Here is a 17,106-nt window from a genome sequence, read left to right as displayed (position 1 = left end):
ATGTAACCCTCCCCATTTCTACACTCCTGCTTCTTGGAACATTGCTGCAAAATGCTCTGGAAGTTCCTAAGTCTTTATTGCAGGCTCTGCTTTCAGGGAAACTCACAGACAGACAAGGCAGTCAGCTTCAGTTCTTTTGGCTAGCTCTGGCACTCGTAGGGCAGGGCCAGCCCTGCTACCATTGGATATTCCAAACCATACATCATAAGTCCAAGCATTGTGGTACAGGAAGCTCATCTTTGCCTTGCTCCTCCTGGGTATGGGGCTACCATTGGAGAAAGAAATCTCCATGCACAACACAAATAATATAAGACCATTTGCCACTGCTTTTGCCAGCAACCAATTTTTTTGATGGTAGATGTGAAAAATTCTATACAACATTTTCCATATATATTTTTTACTGTGGCATCTACATTATGTGTAGAATGCAGTTCCATATCTTAGGGACACAGACATTTGCAAGGAAAAATATCCTCTTATCCTCATCATGATTATTTTGTTAACTGCTCTTCATACTTTGTCGTGATGTAGCACACGTTTTAATTTTTAAATTGCTTGTTCGTGCATAAGAAGATAGATGGTGGGCCACGCTATTGGGAGCCAATAATTTTCCCCTCTGTCTTGAACAGCGTTACATTGACATGACTCCAAGCTTACTACAATCATACGCCATATAATGATGTTTTGGTCAAGACTGCATATACGATTGTGGTCCCACAAGATTAGTACCATGTGGCCTAGGTGTGTAGTGGGCTATGCCATCTAGGTTTGTGTAAGTACACTCTGTGATGTTTGCACAACGACGAAATCATCTAATGACACATTTCTCAGAATGTATCCCTGTTGGTAAGTGATGCATAACTGTACCTGATTCTCTCTGCCATGTTGCACAGGAATCTGATTCTAGCCATCGTGTTCTTAAAAATCTCCCATTGGAGAGCTACTGACAATGGGAACTTGGGGTTTCCTGGATATACTTTTGTGGTTAAAATAAATTTAAAAGATCAATTTTGAAGAAAAATGTCTGCCTTTCTTTTAACTTTCTGTTGAGCATCACTACCTTTATATCTGGCTTGAGTTTAGGATTAAGAGCTGCAAAGTATTTAAAAACTCATGTTTGAAATAGAGTACAGTATAATTATAGTTGAGTCAATTACTGAATAACCCAGAGCCACATTTTCCTTGGCTAATGATTCCTAATGTCATTTTTATTGTTATTATTAACTGCTATCCTTTGTTACCGTAAGGTACTTTTATAAACTGAAGCAATTATCTGTTTGCTGTATTTTTATTCACTGTTATTCATAAATTGGAAGCATATACTGCACATCTTGACACCAGGAAACACATATATTTTGCTCTAGAGAAAAATGTATAGGGAGCCATAGTTCCACAATTCATGAGTCCTCTTTTTTGTCTGATAAAATTCTAAGGACACCAGTATGTGTTTGGGTACATTGTCGTTATGTGGAGCCAAGTATTAAGCAGAATGTAATCTGTTGTCCTTACCAGGGTTTATGAAGAATTTCAAATTGCAAAATTGTTATAGTGAAAATGCTGATGTTGAATCATCTATTCACGGGTATATGTACCTAGGAAGTTCAGAATAGACAAAGAAGTGACTATCTGTCTTATTTACTAGAAAACATTACAAAAAAAGCCAATTCTCATTAAAACTGAATTTAAATATAAAAGTCCACAGCTGTTTTTTCTTTTTCATGAGGAAGATTGTCCCTAAGCTAACATACGTGCCAATCTTCCCCTATTTTGTATGTGGGACGCCACCACAGCATGGCTTGATGAGCAGTGTATAGGTCCGCGCTCAGGATCTGCACCTGCAAACCCCAGTTCACCAAAGCAGAGTATGCAAACTTAACCACTGTGCCACCAGGCCAGCCCTCACAAAATTTTTAAATAAGAATATATACTTAAGCTTGTACAGGAGTTTGGAAAGAGTTCACTAATGCCAGCTTGTGTTCCAGTTTCCTATTTTTTTAAATCTACATTGCAGATTTAAATTTCTGTTTCTTATAAAAAATTGCAATGCAAACCTAAGTTGTCTCTTTGAACCTTGACAGACATACATCCTCAAAATCTGAGGTATGATGCATTGCTGAGAATTGAACTGTAAGAGTTCTGATGCAGACGGGCTTCTGGTTTTTTAAGGGGACTTGTTCTTTTACCTATCTCTATTTACCAAGGTCATTAACTAAAGTCTCTGGGGCTTTTAAGGAATGAGGTATTAATATGTCAGAAATATTGTCAGTAATGGAGCAATGAGGTAATTTCAAATTGCTTTTAAGTGGTTGATGGAGTCTCAGCCAGACCTAGTTATCTATATATACTGCTCTCACTTTTCCTTCTTCTAAATATAAACACAAGTAAATATGTCTCTGCATACATATTTCTTTATAAGCCCACCTGCTTCATAGTACAGGACCCGTAATAGAGACCTTGTAGGAATATCCAAAAAATAATAAACCTCCTTTTAGCCACATGATCAGTGGAGCAGCCATGCTTTGGAAGTGAAATAAGAAAACACTCTTTGTTGGGATTAGTGCTCAATTATGGCTTAAAATGTCTCCTTGGACTAAACAATGATTATTTCTAGTTCTGTACATTTCACACACTGTTGCAGAAATGATAAAATATTCTTCCCAGATAGAGATTGTATTCGATGCTGCCTTATCTCCTACCGGCAGAGTCCCGATTAACTGGCTGATTGGCATGCAGGTCATGCCATCACTAGTAAAATTTTATTATGACTCTGAAGTGAAATTTTGATGGCACAATTCATGACTGTGAATATTTTGTGAATTCCAAGTGAAATGAGCAAAACAAAACAAAACAATAGGAGATTAGATTCACTGAGCTTGTATAATAAACAGATATCAATAAATGCCTGTAAAATTTACAGGTTGAATCTGGGGGAATGGAGAGTGATCCCATTAAGGCTCACAAATGGGCTTAAATGCACATCACTATCATCCATCAGCATTACACTCATTTGTTCTTGCTGCTGTGGTCATTAGTGAGAAACATTCATCTTTGTCATTTCTTAACAGCCTCTGGACTTTGAGACCAAAAAATCCTATACGCTGAAGGTAGAGGCAGCCAATGTCCACATTGACCCACGTTTCAGTGGCAGGGGGCCCTTTAAAGATACGGCGACGGTCAAAATTGTTGTGGAGGATGCTGATGAGCCTCCTGTCTTCTCTTCACCAACGTACCTCCTCGAAGTTCATGAAAATGCTGCTCTAAACTCGGTGATTGGGCAAGTGACAGCTCGTGACCCTGATATCACTGCCAGTCCTATAAGGTATTTCTCTTTTAAAAGCAATACTGTCTACATCAAATGACAAGCAAATCAGTGCAAAGTGCACTTATGTAAACATTCTGTGTGGCTGTCTTTGGGCCTATGTTCACATAACCAAGGAATTTTGGTAAACATATTTGAGGCGTGTGTGTGCGTGCATATGCACGTGCGTGTGTGAGATGTGCACACGTGCACACACCTACTAAAAGCTCCATACAATACCCAAAGCCGGGAATATCACAGTGAATAAAGCTATTCCAGCTTTGCAAGAGCTCAGTGAAAATGCAAAATCACGTATGTTTTGCAGTGCATTTGAGTGGATCTTTTTATTACATATTTTTTGCTTGCTTGTGAATTTGTCCTTTTTTTCTAGCATCGGGAAAGTATTGCTAGGTTTCTCTTCTTTCTCCTTTGACAGTTACAGTGAATTATATATGAGAATTTAGAGGTGTGAGACCACTGTCTCAACACATTAAGAGGCTCCTAAGTTATTTCTGTTTGGTGTTTGGCTTTGAATTATCTTCTTATCATTTCATGGGCATTTCTGATAGGTCAGCATATCTGGATTGGTGACTTTCAGACAAAATCTTTCTCTGCAATTTCAGAAATACCTTTTGTTTATACTTTCTCAGCTCAAAAATTTTTCCCGAGGTGAGAAATAATCCTTTATTAAAGTTTTTTCTGCCTTTTTTAGAAATGAGGCTCAATTCTATTTTTTTTTCTGTTGAACTGTGTACATCTTTTCTATTTTGCCAGTCACCCAAATGACAATACAGGTGCTCAAGTTAAATAGCTTTCTTCTGAAAGAACACTGAAAATCTATAACTCGTACATTGGTCTCCAAGGGTGAAGTGTTGGCTAATGATGTGTTTGAGTGTGGATTTCAAATATTGCCTTAGAAATGTTTGTTGAAAAAGAGAGAGAGAGAGAACTAGATGAAAGAATACAGTTTTAAAACATTGTCCAGTTAATCTATGAGGACAATGTCAACTCATACCCAACTCATTCAGTTTCTAAGTCATAGGGATTTAGGGCAGATATCCTTCTAATTAATTCTTCATTTAGGGAAATTCTAGACAAGCGAGCTTTCTGGAGGCTTTATTTATTCACGTCTTTTTTATGTATTAAATTCCCAGTATTCGCAAGGATGCTGAAACTTTGAGGCTGGAAGTGAAACCAAGCAGAAGAGTCAGGGCCCCAAATAATTTGAGTTTGGGTAAAAAAGAATTCTTTTTTGAATCTAGAAAAGTTGTTTTTAACACAAGTCATTTCTAAATTCAGGATAATAAAGAGTGTATCCCATAAGGATACAAAAAATGCTTCCTTTAAAAGAGCCCAACATCTAAGTAGGTAGAACTTCACCTGAGGATTTGAGGAATGGTCAGTTGTCCATTCTCAGTTCTAAGGGCATTCACCGAGCTATAGACATACAGAATACCCCATACCCTAAGAGATCTGTATCTCTCAAAGGGCCAAGTACTGAAAACAAAGGCAGGAAGTAATCCTTGCAGGAATGATAAATTTACGTTGGCATCCATTTCTGACCAAGTTGCAAAGTTTGAAATTGCTTTATATTGAAATCCTGATAAAAATAGGGACAATGATATTTGTTGAATGAATGAATGAATGTGCCCCATTTTCATGTCACTCCATTTCCTCTGAAAGAACACAGAAAGGAGCAATTGCCACTTTCTTCACATCTCCGAGCATAAGAGAGCGTGTGAAGAGAGTATGCAAGGTTGGTCCAGCTGAGAGAACAGGCACAGGGTCAGTTTTAACACTTGATTTGACAAGACTTCTACTCTTGTCAGCAAGGGACCCATAGGAGGCTCAAAAGGAAGCCAAGTCAAGGGCTCTTAGGGAAAGTGAGAGTTCAAAGATTGGGGCAATCACACATAAACACCAAACATGGAATCGATGGTACCATTGGGGATGGACTTCCTGTGCAGAGACATGTTTTTAATTCAGATAGAGATGAAGTTTGAGGAACTTTTCAAACCATAATGACTGTAACCTTGAATTGGTGGAACTGGGAAAAAATCAAGGTTCATAGTCTGCCACGTGGTTTTGCACATTTTGTAATCTGTCCATTTACTGGTATTAAAATGGAGATTTCCTGATAATAATTCCAGTTCACAGGGAATCAAGTGATGATTATCATTGTCTTTGATTGTTATTATTATTGCTCTTGTTATTTTTATTATTGTCACTGGTATGAAAGGCAAGGAGCTTCAGGCTGCTTAGCAACAACTGCTCATCTGGGAGGCATTTTGTTTTCAGGCAGTCTAAAGGGATTTGGGCTGTGTTACCATGAGAGATGGACAGATAAAGTAGCATTTGATGACACGGATATGTCTATGCTTCTGATAGATGTCAGGCAGGTGCTAGTTCCTTGGCATCGATGGTCCCACCCAAAGAAGGGGTGACTACGGTTTCAAAGAATTTACAATAGGGCTTTGAAGTGTTATTCACAAGGCAAGTCCCACATAGTTCTGATTGCAGGTGGTTTGGTTCCAGGGGATAAAAATGTAAGAATCACCAACTGCATTTTTCAGCATCTGTTCTGCATTTTTGCAGTTGTTTCCAACCCCCACCCCCAATTGGGTTATGAAGAGCAGCTTTCCTCCTCTATGCACAGTTGGTTAATTTGAGTAGAAAATTAAATTTCCTGACTAGCCAGAGCAGTACATAGTTCCTTATGAGTCTAGCAGACAGATTTAGAGCCATTTAACCTTTTTAAACAGAACTAGAGGACATGGATATTCAGGGAATTACTGAATAACAAATAGCAAAGCATGAATGTCTCTTTAGGACTGTTGTATTTTATATGCTGACAAGAATGTATCCATCTTTTTTTAGGGGAGTGTTTACTTTGCCGTCCAGCAAGAAATAAGCATTTATTGTGGCATCGGCCATGTTAAAACATACAGTTGGTTACTGCTTAGCCAACTTCCCATAAGACAACTTTTTTTTAGAGCACATTGTTGCTGGAAATAGCATGTATTGTAAAATCCTTATACCTGAACCTATGTCGATGTCCATATCTGCACCTGTATCTTTATCTATATCTATGTCTATATATTACCTTCCCCGTAAAAATAGACAACGACATAGAAGCAAAATTCATGGTCTTACCATCTTCCCTCCAGGAACGATAATTAAACATTTGTCATTTTCTTCAATACTATATGCCTCTCAGTAACAGAATAACGTTGTGTAAATTATTTAAAAGATGATGTATTTTGAACTTAGACTAAGTTTTGTATCCTATCACTGGTACTTTCTAGTCAGGCAGCTGGTCTCTGGAATTTTCTGAGACTCAGTTTCCTCATCTGTATAGTGGGATAATACAATCTTCTTCACAGGATTACTGTGATAATTAAATGAAGTTATCAAATAAACTATGTAGTAGCTATTAGCGTGACTTGTTTATAAAAGCTAAGCCATCATCAATTTTCATGTCTTAAATGTGAGTTAAAAATCTAGTACTTATTTCAGTAGAGATTCTTCCACTAAACGTTGCTGATCTGGGGTTTTTTTGTAACAGTTACATGCTAAATAGTCTAATTAACTTCATTTAGTCTAATTTGTCCCTGCTGCTGCTATGAATATCGTTACTAGTGAGTGCTGAATATGTGGCAGAGATGTGCTAAATATGCTCATTTCATTCTCTAACATCTCAATGACGTAACATGTAGACTCATAATCCTCATTTAACAGATGAGGAAACTGAGGATAAAAAGACTAACTTGCCCGGTAATAGACAAATAGTCAGTAGTGGAGCTGTGATGCATACCTGGGTTTTTCAGACAATACGATGCCTGTTCTTGGCCCCATGCCACACTCTCTTCCTCTGTGATCTCCGTGGCTCCAACTGTGTCTCTACATGTTGAGACGACTTAGCAGGATCAAATTTAGTTGAAATAATAAACTCTCCCTTCTCTCCATGGCCTCATTCAATCTAGAATGCACATGAAGAAAGAGAGAAAATATACCAGGTCTGTGGAGTTAACGAGAATGTAGGTGGAGACTTCCTTGCTCATCAGTCAGTTTATAGGGGTTTGTTACTATTAGGTGAACCAAACTGTGAGTGGTGAGGCAAGGGGAGAAACAATGTTATTGTTATTTGATGAATCAGACATTGTGCTAAGTTTCTTTTTCTTTTTTTTTAATTTTTATTTTATTTTTTTTTCCTTTTTCTCCCCAAAGCCCCCCAGTACATAGTTGTATATTTTTCGTTGTGGGTCCTTCTAGTTGTGGCATGTGGGACGCTGCCTCAGCCTGGTTTGATGAGCAGCGCCATGTCCGCGCCCAGGGTTCGAACCTACAAGACACTGGGCCGCCTGCAGCAGAGAGCGCGAACTTAACCACTTGGCCACGGGGCCAGCCCTGTGCTAAGTTTCTATTCTGTATTATTTTACTTAATTCTCAGAAAGGACAGCGTGAAGTAGTCAGTATGATTGCAGTTTTATGGAGAGGAAGCCAAGATTCTGGAAAGATGAGTTCTTTGTGAATGGTGACATAGCAGGACGTGTGGGGTCAGGGTTTAAGCCCACATTTCTTCTTACCATTGACTATGATGTCTGTGCGTGCTTTGCTAGGTTCTGACATCTTACATGAGGAGTAGGATGATGACAGCTAATGTTTCCTGAGAGCATACTTTGTGACAGACACTCTGAAATGGTGTTATATGCAGGAAATTATTTATATTTAAGAGAAAAATTCCTAACACAGGCTAAGTGTTAAATATAAGTCAGTGGTCTCATGCAAAACTACTATGGTTCATTTTTCCTTCTCAGTCAGTTTATTTCCATTGTGTATTTGGTGTCACCATGGCGTTGAGATGGCATGTGACTCTTTTGTAGATAGCTCCTTCCTGTTTCTTTCAGAGCATTCACTTTGAGTAAGACCACACGACCTGCTTAAATTAAAAGTGGGAATGATGGCCATTCAGCAGCAGAGTAGGCTGACACATGATCATGGTGGCCACAATCTCTGTTGTTCTAATTCCTCTCTTGAATATAAGTGCCCACTCAACACAAGAGCACTGAATATTTCTTTCCTACTTGTATTCTGGCATTTTTATAATTGACCTCAGTTACTAGGCTTGCTGTTAACGAGCTCCTTTGCTGAAAACACTTCTTACAGTCCTTATATCCAATGATAAAGTGGAAATATTTCAGACAGTAGAGAACCTGGCATTAATATGGAGGGTAGACTGTGTGTCGATTGACTTCCTCCACAATCTTGCCATAACTCCCGTTTTTGGTAAGGACCTAGTCTTTTTTTGTTTTTTAAATTGTGATAAGAACACTTAATGTGAGACCTACCATCTTAACAGATTTTTAAGTGAACAACACAGTATTGTTAACTACAGGAACGAGGTTGTACAGCAGATCACTGGAACTTATTCATCTTGTATGACTAAAACTTTATATCCATTGACTAACAACTCCCCACATCCCCTTTCTCCCAGCCCCTGGCAACCGCCATTCTATTCTCTGCTTCTATGACTTTGACTATTTTAAATACCTCATATAAGTGGAATCATGCAGCACAGTAGCCCCTCTTATCCGTGGGGATACAGCTCCAGACGCCCAGTGGATGCCTGAAAGTGCAGATAGTACCGAACCCTGTTTATTCTATGTTTGTTCTTGTACATGCATATTTGAGGTGCGACAGCAAAACTAACACTAATTTCTTTTTCTCTTTTCACAGTCACAGATAGAAGATTTGTTCTTGTCATTGATCTTAGCAACTTCAGCATACTGTTTTTTCTTTCCTTATTGAGTTGAGAACTTTGACCTTTTCACTTAAAGGAAGCACTTTATAGCTTCTCTTTGGCGTATCAGAATTGCCAGCATCACTACTCTTGTGCTTTGGGGCCATCATTAAGTAAAATAAGGGTTATTTGAACATAAGCACTGTGATACCACAACAGTTAATCTGATAACCAAAATGGCTACTAAGTGACTGACGGGCAGGTAGTATATACAGGGTGGATACACTGGACAAAGGGATGATTCATGTCTCACAGAGAGATCATGTCAGATTTCAGAGTGGCACAGGATTTAAAACTTATAAATTGTTTATTTCTGGAATTTTCCATTTAATGTTTTTGGACTGCAATGGACCACAGATAACAAACCATGGCAAATGAAACCTCAGATAAGTGAGGACTACTGTATTTGTCCTTCTGTGACTGGCTTATTTCGCTTAGCATAATATCCTCCAGGCTCATCTATGATGCTGCATATTAAAGAATTTCCTTCTGTTTTGAAGCTGAATGATATTCCATTCTATTTACACATCACATAATTCTTTATCTACTCGTCGGTTGATGGACATTTAGGTTGTTTCCACATCTTGGCTGTTATAAATAGTGTTGGAATGAACATGGGAGTGCTAATAACTTCTTCGAGATCCTGATTTCAATTCTTTTGGATAAATACCCAAAAGTGGGATTGCTGAATCATATGGTAGTTCTATTTTTAGTTTTTTAAGAAACATCCATACTGTTTTCTGTAGCAGCTGCACCACTTTGCATTCCCACTAAGGATCTAGTAGAAGGACTCAGTCTTTGTAAAATAATTAAAGTTTGGTCATTTAGTTCCTGCAGACTCTTAGCTAGATGAAAGTTTGTCTCCCGGTTCAAAAGTACCAACTCTTCCAAGTCGTTATTCCAAAAAAATGCACTCCCTCTGCTAATTCAACTCATAGTAATTAAGTCATACATCCATTTTGTCATATAGCCATCCATTTATGTATACTACTTTATATAAATGTATATTTGTTTATCTATTTAACTTATTTATTTAGTTGTACAGCTAATACCAGTGGAACCCACATTTTCCCAGGAAATTTGTGTTAAGATAGAGACTCTGCCTTCATGAACCTTATTCTATAGTAAAGAGACTGGCTGAGTAGTCATGGAAAACCCAAGTCCTTCGTACTTCTCTAACTAGCTTTTAATACATGCTATCTGAAACTGATAAATAAAACTAGATTATGGAAATTTAGGGTCACGTAGAGGAAGAAAGGTCTTAGTTTCCTAATGAAATTTGGATGGAAGCAACCATAGACAGCCAACGATGCTAAAGTGGAAATAGCCTCACCCTGTAGAGAACTTAGTATTCATTTGGAGGGTGGGCTGTGTGTTTATAATTTTCTCTCATTTTTATTCTCTCTCTCTTTCTTACTTTGCCTCTCTCTGTCTCACTATAAAGAAATGCTTTGGGTAGGAAAATGCTCCTTTTTCTTCTTAAAGGAATAATAAATACGATGTGATGCGGGGACCTTAGAATTCTAGGACTAGCAGAACTCAGATAGTATTATTTATTAAGCAGTTAGAGGAACAGTAGAGCAATTAGAGGCAAAAATGTGAAAACTTGTAGATGGAATTTTTGATACTCAAAGTGCATGCGAGAAAATGTTAAAATGGTTTCTTTAGGCATAATAACAAAAGCTAGAATGAAATTAAGCAGTGAGAAAGAAACAGTTGGAGTTCAGTGAAATATAATAACTGATTCATAACGAAAGAGTTTATTTCATTATATGTGGCTCTAAATAACATCTTCACTTGCAGTTGGCTCAAAATTGTATTTTCCTATAAATTTTCCATATAGAGGCTGCAAACCAATGTTTGGCAAAACATTTTTTTATATAACATAAAAGTGCACTTACGCCTGTTAAATTTGAAAAATAGATATACGCTGCTTTTCTCCAAGAGCAGCATCTCCCTGTGCTCTAAGGAACACACCTGGGACTAAAGACACTGTAGCCAGATCAATTTGAACTCAAGTTTCTTTGCACTAGGACTTCACAGTAAGTTAATTTGCCAAGATGCATTGCACTCTTTAAGAAGGAGAACATGGGGCCGACACAGTCGTGCAGCCGCGGTTAAGTTCACACGTTCTGCTTCGGAGCCGGGGGTTCGCTGGTTTGAATGCTGGGTGCGGACATGGCACCGCTTGTCAAGCCATGCTGTGGCAGGCATCCCACATATAAAGCAGAGGAAGATGAGCTCAGGGCCAGTCTTCCTCAGCAAAAAAGAGGAGCATTGGCAACAGATGTTAGCTCAGGGCTAATCTTCCTCAAAAAAAAAAAAAAGGAGAGCATGTAAGCAGCACAGTTAATCTTTTAACTCTGTGTAGTTTTGCAGAGGATCTGGAGCATACATTGTAAGGGGGACACTCAGGCTCCTGTTCTGGTCTGTGTTTTAGATTCCAATGCGTCAAGCATTACAAATATCACGACACTTATTCCTCTGTGGGTAATAGAATATGTGTCTTTATTACTTTATGAGTCTCCCCTCCACTTTTTTTTCCCCATAGAACCCACTTAAGGGAGGCCTCATGACTTTAGTGAATACTTTAGTGTCTCTCTTACGCTAGGTCAGGGGTCAACAAACTATAGCCTGTGCGCCAAATCTGGCCTTCCGCTTTTTTTTAAATAAAGTTTTATTGGAACACAGCCACCCTCATTCTTTTAGGCCCTACAACTGCAGAGTTGAGTAGTTGTGACAGAGATAGGATGGCCTGCAATGCCTAAAATATTTATTTTGCAAAAAAGTTTGCCAACCACACACAAGACTGATGGGGGTTTGGATTTTCATCAGTAATTTGAAGAGTTGGCTCCCACATCATTCTAGGATCTTATACTGTCTCAGAAGTTCCCTTAAGATAAGATTTTTAAACTATTTTTTAAACCCGTAGCAGTCAAAAAATTCTTTGTATTAGAATCCAGCTATATGTGATGGGAATTGGAGCCTTAGGGCCCTTGGGACCTTAGCCCTCGGGGGATTCATGACACTGTGCACTCATATTGAGCCTGCCAGGAAAACCTGGCTTCATGTAGTGTAGCTTTTGGGAAACTACCATCCAGGCTGTGAAATGACATCCTGAAACATCCTGTGATGCTCACCTGCTTGCAGTAGGGAATTTATTTGTTTCTTGCATGAATTTATCATAAAACCGTATTTTTTTCCATCTTCTAGACCTCAGTGATGACGACAATACAGCCCTTTTAGAATTGAGGCTGGTAACTGCCTTAGCCAAACTCTGGTCTCTGCATTTCAGTGTCTTGGCAAATTCTCTGACTCCAGCATCACTTCTCTATCTAAAAGCATGAGGTGGCAAGAAATAGAATTTCCCTTGGAATGGACTTGCTGTAGTGTGTTCAACAAACTCTAATATGTATTCTCCAGTATAAGAGAAAGAATTCAATGAGGGATGCTGAAAATATTTTGTGGATCTTTATTCATGAATATTTACTACTTTAGTACAGTGCCCTGCACAGATATCTCATTTACACTTTATTACATTAATTCTATGCATTACACATATTCCTGTTCCCACCAAACAAATGTGTTAGAGGTTATTTTCCCTGGTAGTAGATGGAATTTGAAATGCAAGATGTTTGGTTAAGGGCAGAGGGAGAAATCAAACTGCGATGTTGTCCCAGGCAAAGTTGGCTTAGCCCAGTAGGTCTCTGTGGCATGAGTATTGATCATCGTTGGAGGCCTGCATCATGCCAAAACGGTAGGGCCTTTATCCTCTGCTGGCTTAATCTCCAGATAACTTGAGAGAAGGCTATCTGCAAATGAGGCATATCCAAAGGAGTGGATAGCTGGAGGTTGTCTACTGAGCGCTCTTCACACAGCTCTGGCATCGTTCCTTGAAGGGGGATCTGCACAGCATCTCTCTGTGTCTCTCACCGATACACACACTGAAGATCTTTACTACTGAAGCCATTTAACTAAATCACACTGCCAGCCATCTAGCTCCCAAACCCTCATGATGCCAGCACACTTCTTAACCTATGGGGTCTTCCCTTAGGCAAAAATATATTTGTTTTATATTTTGAGATGCAAACCCTAACATGGCAAATTGATTTGGCTGAAATGTTATCAGTGTGGTATGGTAAACCTGGCTATTAATTATCAAAAACTATCAAACTGCATACATTAATAAAATATTTTAAAACAAGTGATCTGAGGAGGTGAAAATAGTATAAGAATCTTGAGAGAGAAAAAAATTTGGAAAGTGCTGATCTGGGGTTTAAAAAGTTTCTGTTTTGTTCTTTTTTTTCTGATTGGTGAAGTCTCTGTCACCTCTAGGGAACAAAACTTAATAATAATGTGTATATTTTAAGGGAAACAAAGATGCTTGTGTAGGCTGAGCAGTGTTATCTAACATTGTTATACTCATAAGGCAAAATAAATCCCCTATTTTGCATCCCTACAAAGGGAGATTGACATCCTTATCTGATGTTCAAATATTTATTGGGCTCATTTTAAGCAAGCCTTTATTTTTTGTTATATTTCTACATTCTGATTTGACACAATGTATTGTACAACCTTGCTTTTGATAAAGGACAATCAGATTTGACTTAGTGTTGCAGAGAAAAACATAATATTGCATATTTTAAGAAGAGAGCATGTTAAAATGGAGAAAAGCCATTTCCATCCATCTATCAAATGTTTATTAGCTCTATCCTCTGTGTTAAAATTCAGTTTGCTGGGGAGTGGAATAGGCCTAGTTGAAATGCCTTTCAAGTGGGCTTCACGATACAAATCAAGTTTGGGATGGTCTACTGAGGTATGTAGCTTCACAGTAAATGAGAATAAGATTTATGAATGTCTTTAAGAAGGGTCAAAGTTATGGAAGATATATTTAATGAAGCAAAAGACAGCAAAAGACCTAAACGTCCTTCCAAAGCAAAGGTCTGAAATTGGACAGAACAGGTAAGGAAAGAGAGCAGGACCCAGAGCATAGGGAAGTCGGGGGGTCTGTTCAGGGGCAGAAGAGAAGACATAGCTGCATCACCTTTCCTAACATCAAGTACATGATATTACTGCTTAAATTTACAAGACTAGGTTAGGCCATCTGGGCAGACATTGTGTTTAGGGATGAGTATTTTTGGTGTAAAATACTTTGGTCCCTGTAGGTCCCTGTAGAAAGAATTCCATCTGGTTGAACACTAGAATGGTGTGCTTATGTTATTACTGTTGCATATTAGACAAGTTAAACAATTTCGATATAAATGCATGTCCAACCCTGAAGAGTTAAGAGGCCACATCTTGTTTACCTATTAATTCCTAGCACTTACCATAGGTCCTTAGTATTTACTAAATGAGCCTGAATGTCCAATTAAAATTTCAAAGTGTATATAACTTTATGACATTTTTAAAAAACCTGCTTTAATGTAGTTATTATTTCTGGGGTGTAGCTGTTTTTCATAAATACTTTTTTTTCTATATAGTAAATGATTTTGACCCAAATTGAACAAACTAATATAATCAAATGCCACCATCCTCATGGCTAACCAATGGTTAGTAAGAGTTTACTATGTGTCAGATACTATGTTCAGGATATTATACTTATATCCCATTAACTTTATGACTGGGAAAAATGCATATCATCCTCATTTTACAGCTACAGACATTGAAAGTCAAGACAATTTTTATGGACAGCTCAAGTAATTTATAGGGAGGACTAAATGAGAAATTAATACACAGGGCTTAGCAGAGAGGTTAAAAATTAGGAAGGCCATGATAAATACATTAGATTACTAAATCTTAATTCTGGGTGTGGTTCTATGGTCCAGACTTTGAGGTGCTTTTTTTTTTTTTATCTCACACCTCTATGTTCTATTGTCCATCTAGTATTCATCAACTTTGAAAATTCTTCCACATAGAGAAAAGGAGTCATTGGCATGATTGACAGTCCCAAAAAGACACCTAAGGGAGTTGAAGGACACTCTTCTCTCCTAGATTTCCCCTGACATCTTTAGGTCATCGTGGGCCTATAGACATTCATGGGAATTGATTGGGATTCCTGTCACCTTGGGGTAAACAGTGAGGATCATTGTCATCATGGGGACTTCGGTGTAAAAGAGTCTACTCTCAGAGCTCCAAATCTCCCATTATAGAAAAGCACACAGCAGAGACCAATTTTACATAGTTTTACATAGTTCTAGAGTCCACGTATTTCTGGAAGATTTAATTATTTTTTTTTGTTAATATTTATGTGAGTATGTCTGACCAGTTAATTACATAAAAATGGCTAAAAGGAGACAAAAGAGAGAGAATGTTTGTCTAATTTGAAAGCACTATAGGTTAGTAGAAGAGGTTATGAGCCTTCCGTAAGGGTGTTTCCTCAAGAATCCTCCCTCTCTTTTACTTCCCACATCCATCCACATAATCACCATGCCCTGTTTATTTCACTTTCTAAGCTCAAACACCATCATCTCTAATGTGAGTAGTTACGATAGCCCCATTTGCCTGTCTCCTACCTCTTGATATCCACACAGCGACCAAAGTGATCTCTAACTCAGTTTAGTTCTGTGCTGTCCAATATGGTAGCCACTAGCCACATGTGGCCCTTTGAATTGAAGTAAAATTAATTTAAATTAAGTAAAATAGAAATTTCAGTTCCTCAATTCCAGTAGCTAGATTTCAAGGGCTAAATAGCCACATTAGCTAGTGGTTACCATATTGGACAGCATAGAGCGTATTTCTGCATCGGAAAACTTGTATGGAATTCAGCTGTGATTTAGATCATATCCCTCTTCCATGTTACTTTTTCAAGTGGATCCCCATTTCACACAGGTGAAAAATTAATCGCTGGCACACTTTCCCAGGTCCTTCATGATGTACTCCTTGATAGCTCTCCCCTATTGAATCTTGAACTTCAACCACACTATCCTTTGTTAAAGTCTTCAAGCACACTGAACATCTTCCTAACTCAGACTTTTCATATTTTCTGTTTCTTGTGATGGGAATATTTTTGTAATATTTTATATATCTCAGCCCTTCTTTTTCTTCATGAATACATCACTGTAAGCTTTGAAAAGGCTTATTTACTTTCATTTTCTTTCTCCACATATAGACTTGGCTACATGAAAGCAAGGCTATGTCTGTCTTGGCACCTAACAAAATTCTTTGTATAAAAGAGATAATAAAGGGTGAATGAAGGAAGGAAGGAAGAGACAAGATGGAAAGAAAGGATGGGAAAGAAATGATAGAATGTTCTTCTGTCAGATCTTATCTCTCGCCACACCAAGCGTGGTCCTTTAATTTCGTAGTTTTCTGAAGAAATCCAAACTCTCAAGATTTTCTACACACATTCCTTTTGCTAAGGATGCTCTCTCTACATATTCTACCTGGAAAAACCCTACTCATTCTTCCTGTTCCAAAGTAGATGCTACATCCTCTTGGTGTCATCTCTGACCATCCCTCACGCTTTCCCAGGCACATTTGGAGACCTTCCACTGTGGCAGTGTAAGCATGACCTCCTTACAGAGACTGACACTTTTCATTGTAAGTAGTGAGAAAGTCACAATCAATGTGTCTGAGAAGAGAGACTTTATTCAAATATTTAGCATCATACTTTACCAAAAGAAGCCATCACTAAAACCTTATTGAAATTAAATAAAAATAAAAATTTTAAATTGAATGCCTTCACAGTATCTAAAACTGTATTCCATTTTTTTCATATTTATACCATCATATCATATTTAGAATTCTCAGTTATGAATGATTATTCTGATGACTCAGGAAGAAAATTAGATTTTTCTCCAAAGATATGATGTAGATATCGAAGAGTTAATTATTAATGATGAATCAAATTTTATCTGGGATTCACTCTAAAGACTTTCTTTGGTTCTGTGGCTGCAAAAAGTTACACACAAAATTGTGGCTTTATGGTGTTATTTTTCTAAGGTATAAAGTAAGGCAAACTGTAAAACAAAACACACAGTCAGGAAATGGGACCTCATGTGAACTGACA

The 17,106-nt window shown here is 38.0% G+C and overlaps 1 protein-coding gene across 1 annotated transcript in view; it reads left to right on the top strand.

The window, feature by feature from the left end:
* The window catches only part of CDH8 (cadherin 8), a 312,610-nt gene that overhangs the window by 171,802 nt on the left and 123,702 nt on the right, over nucleotides 1-17,106 (top strand). The window contains exon 6 of the mRNA XM_046683356.1: nucleotides 3,066-3,319. Within this exon, the coding sequence (XP_046539312.1) occupies nucleotides 3,066-3,319 (254 nt within the window). The remainder of the gene's footprint in view (nucleotides 1-3,065; nucleotides 3,320-17,106) is intronic.

The sequence above is a fragment of the Equus quagga genome, chromosome 13 (assembly GCF_021613505.1).
Source record: "Equus quagga isolate Etosha38 chromosome 13, UCLA_HA_Equagga_1.0, whole genome shotgun sequence".
In the NCBI taxonomy this organism is placed as follows: Eukaryota; Metazoa; Chordata; class Mammalia; order Perissodactyla; family Equidae; genus Equus; species Equus quagga.
The sequence above is the reverse complement of the archived record's forward strand: the minus strand, read 5'-3'. Positions and strand labels throughout refer to the sequence as shown.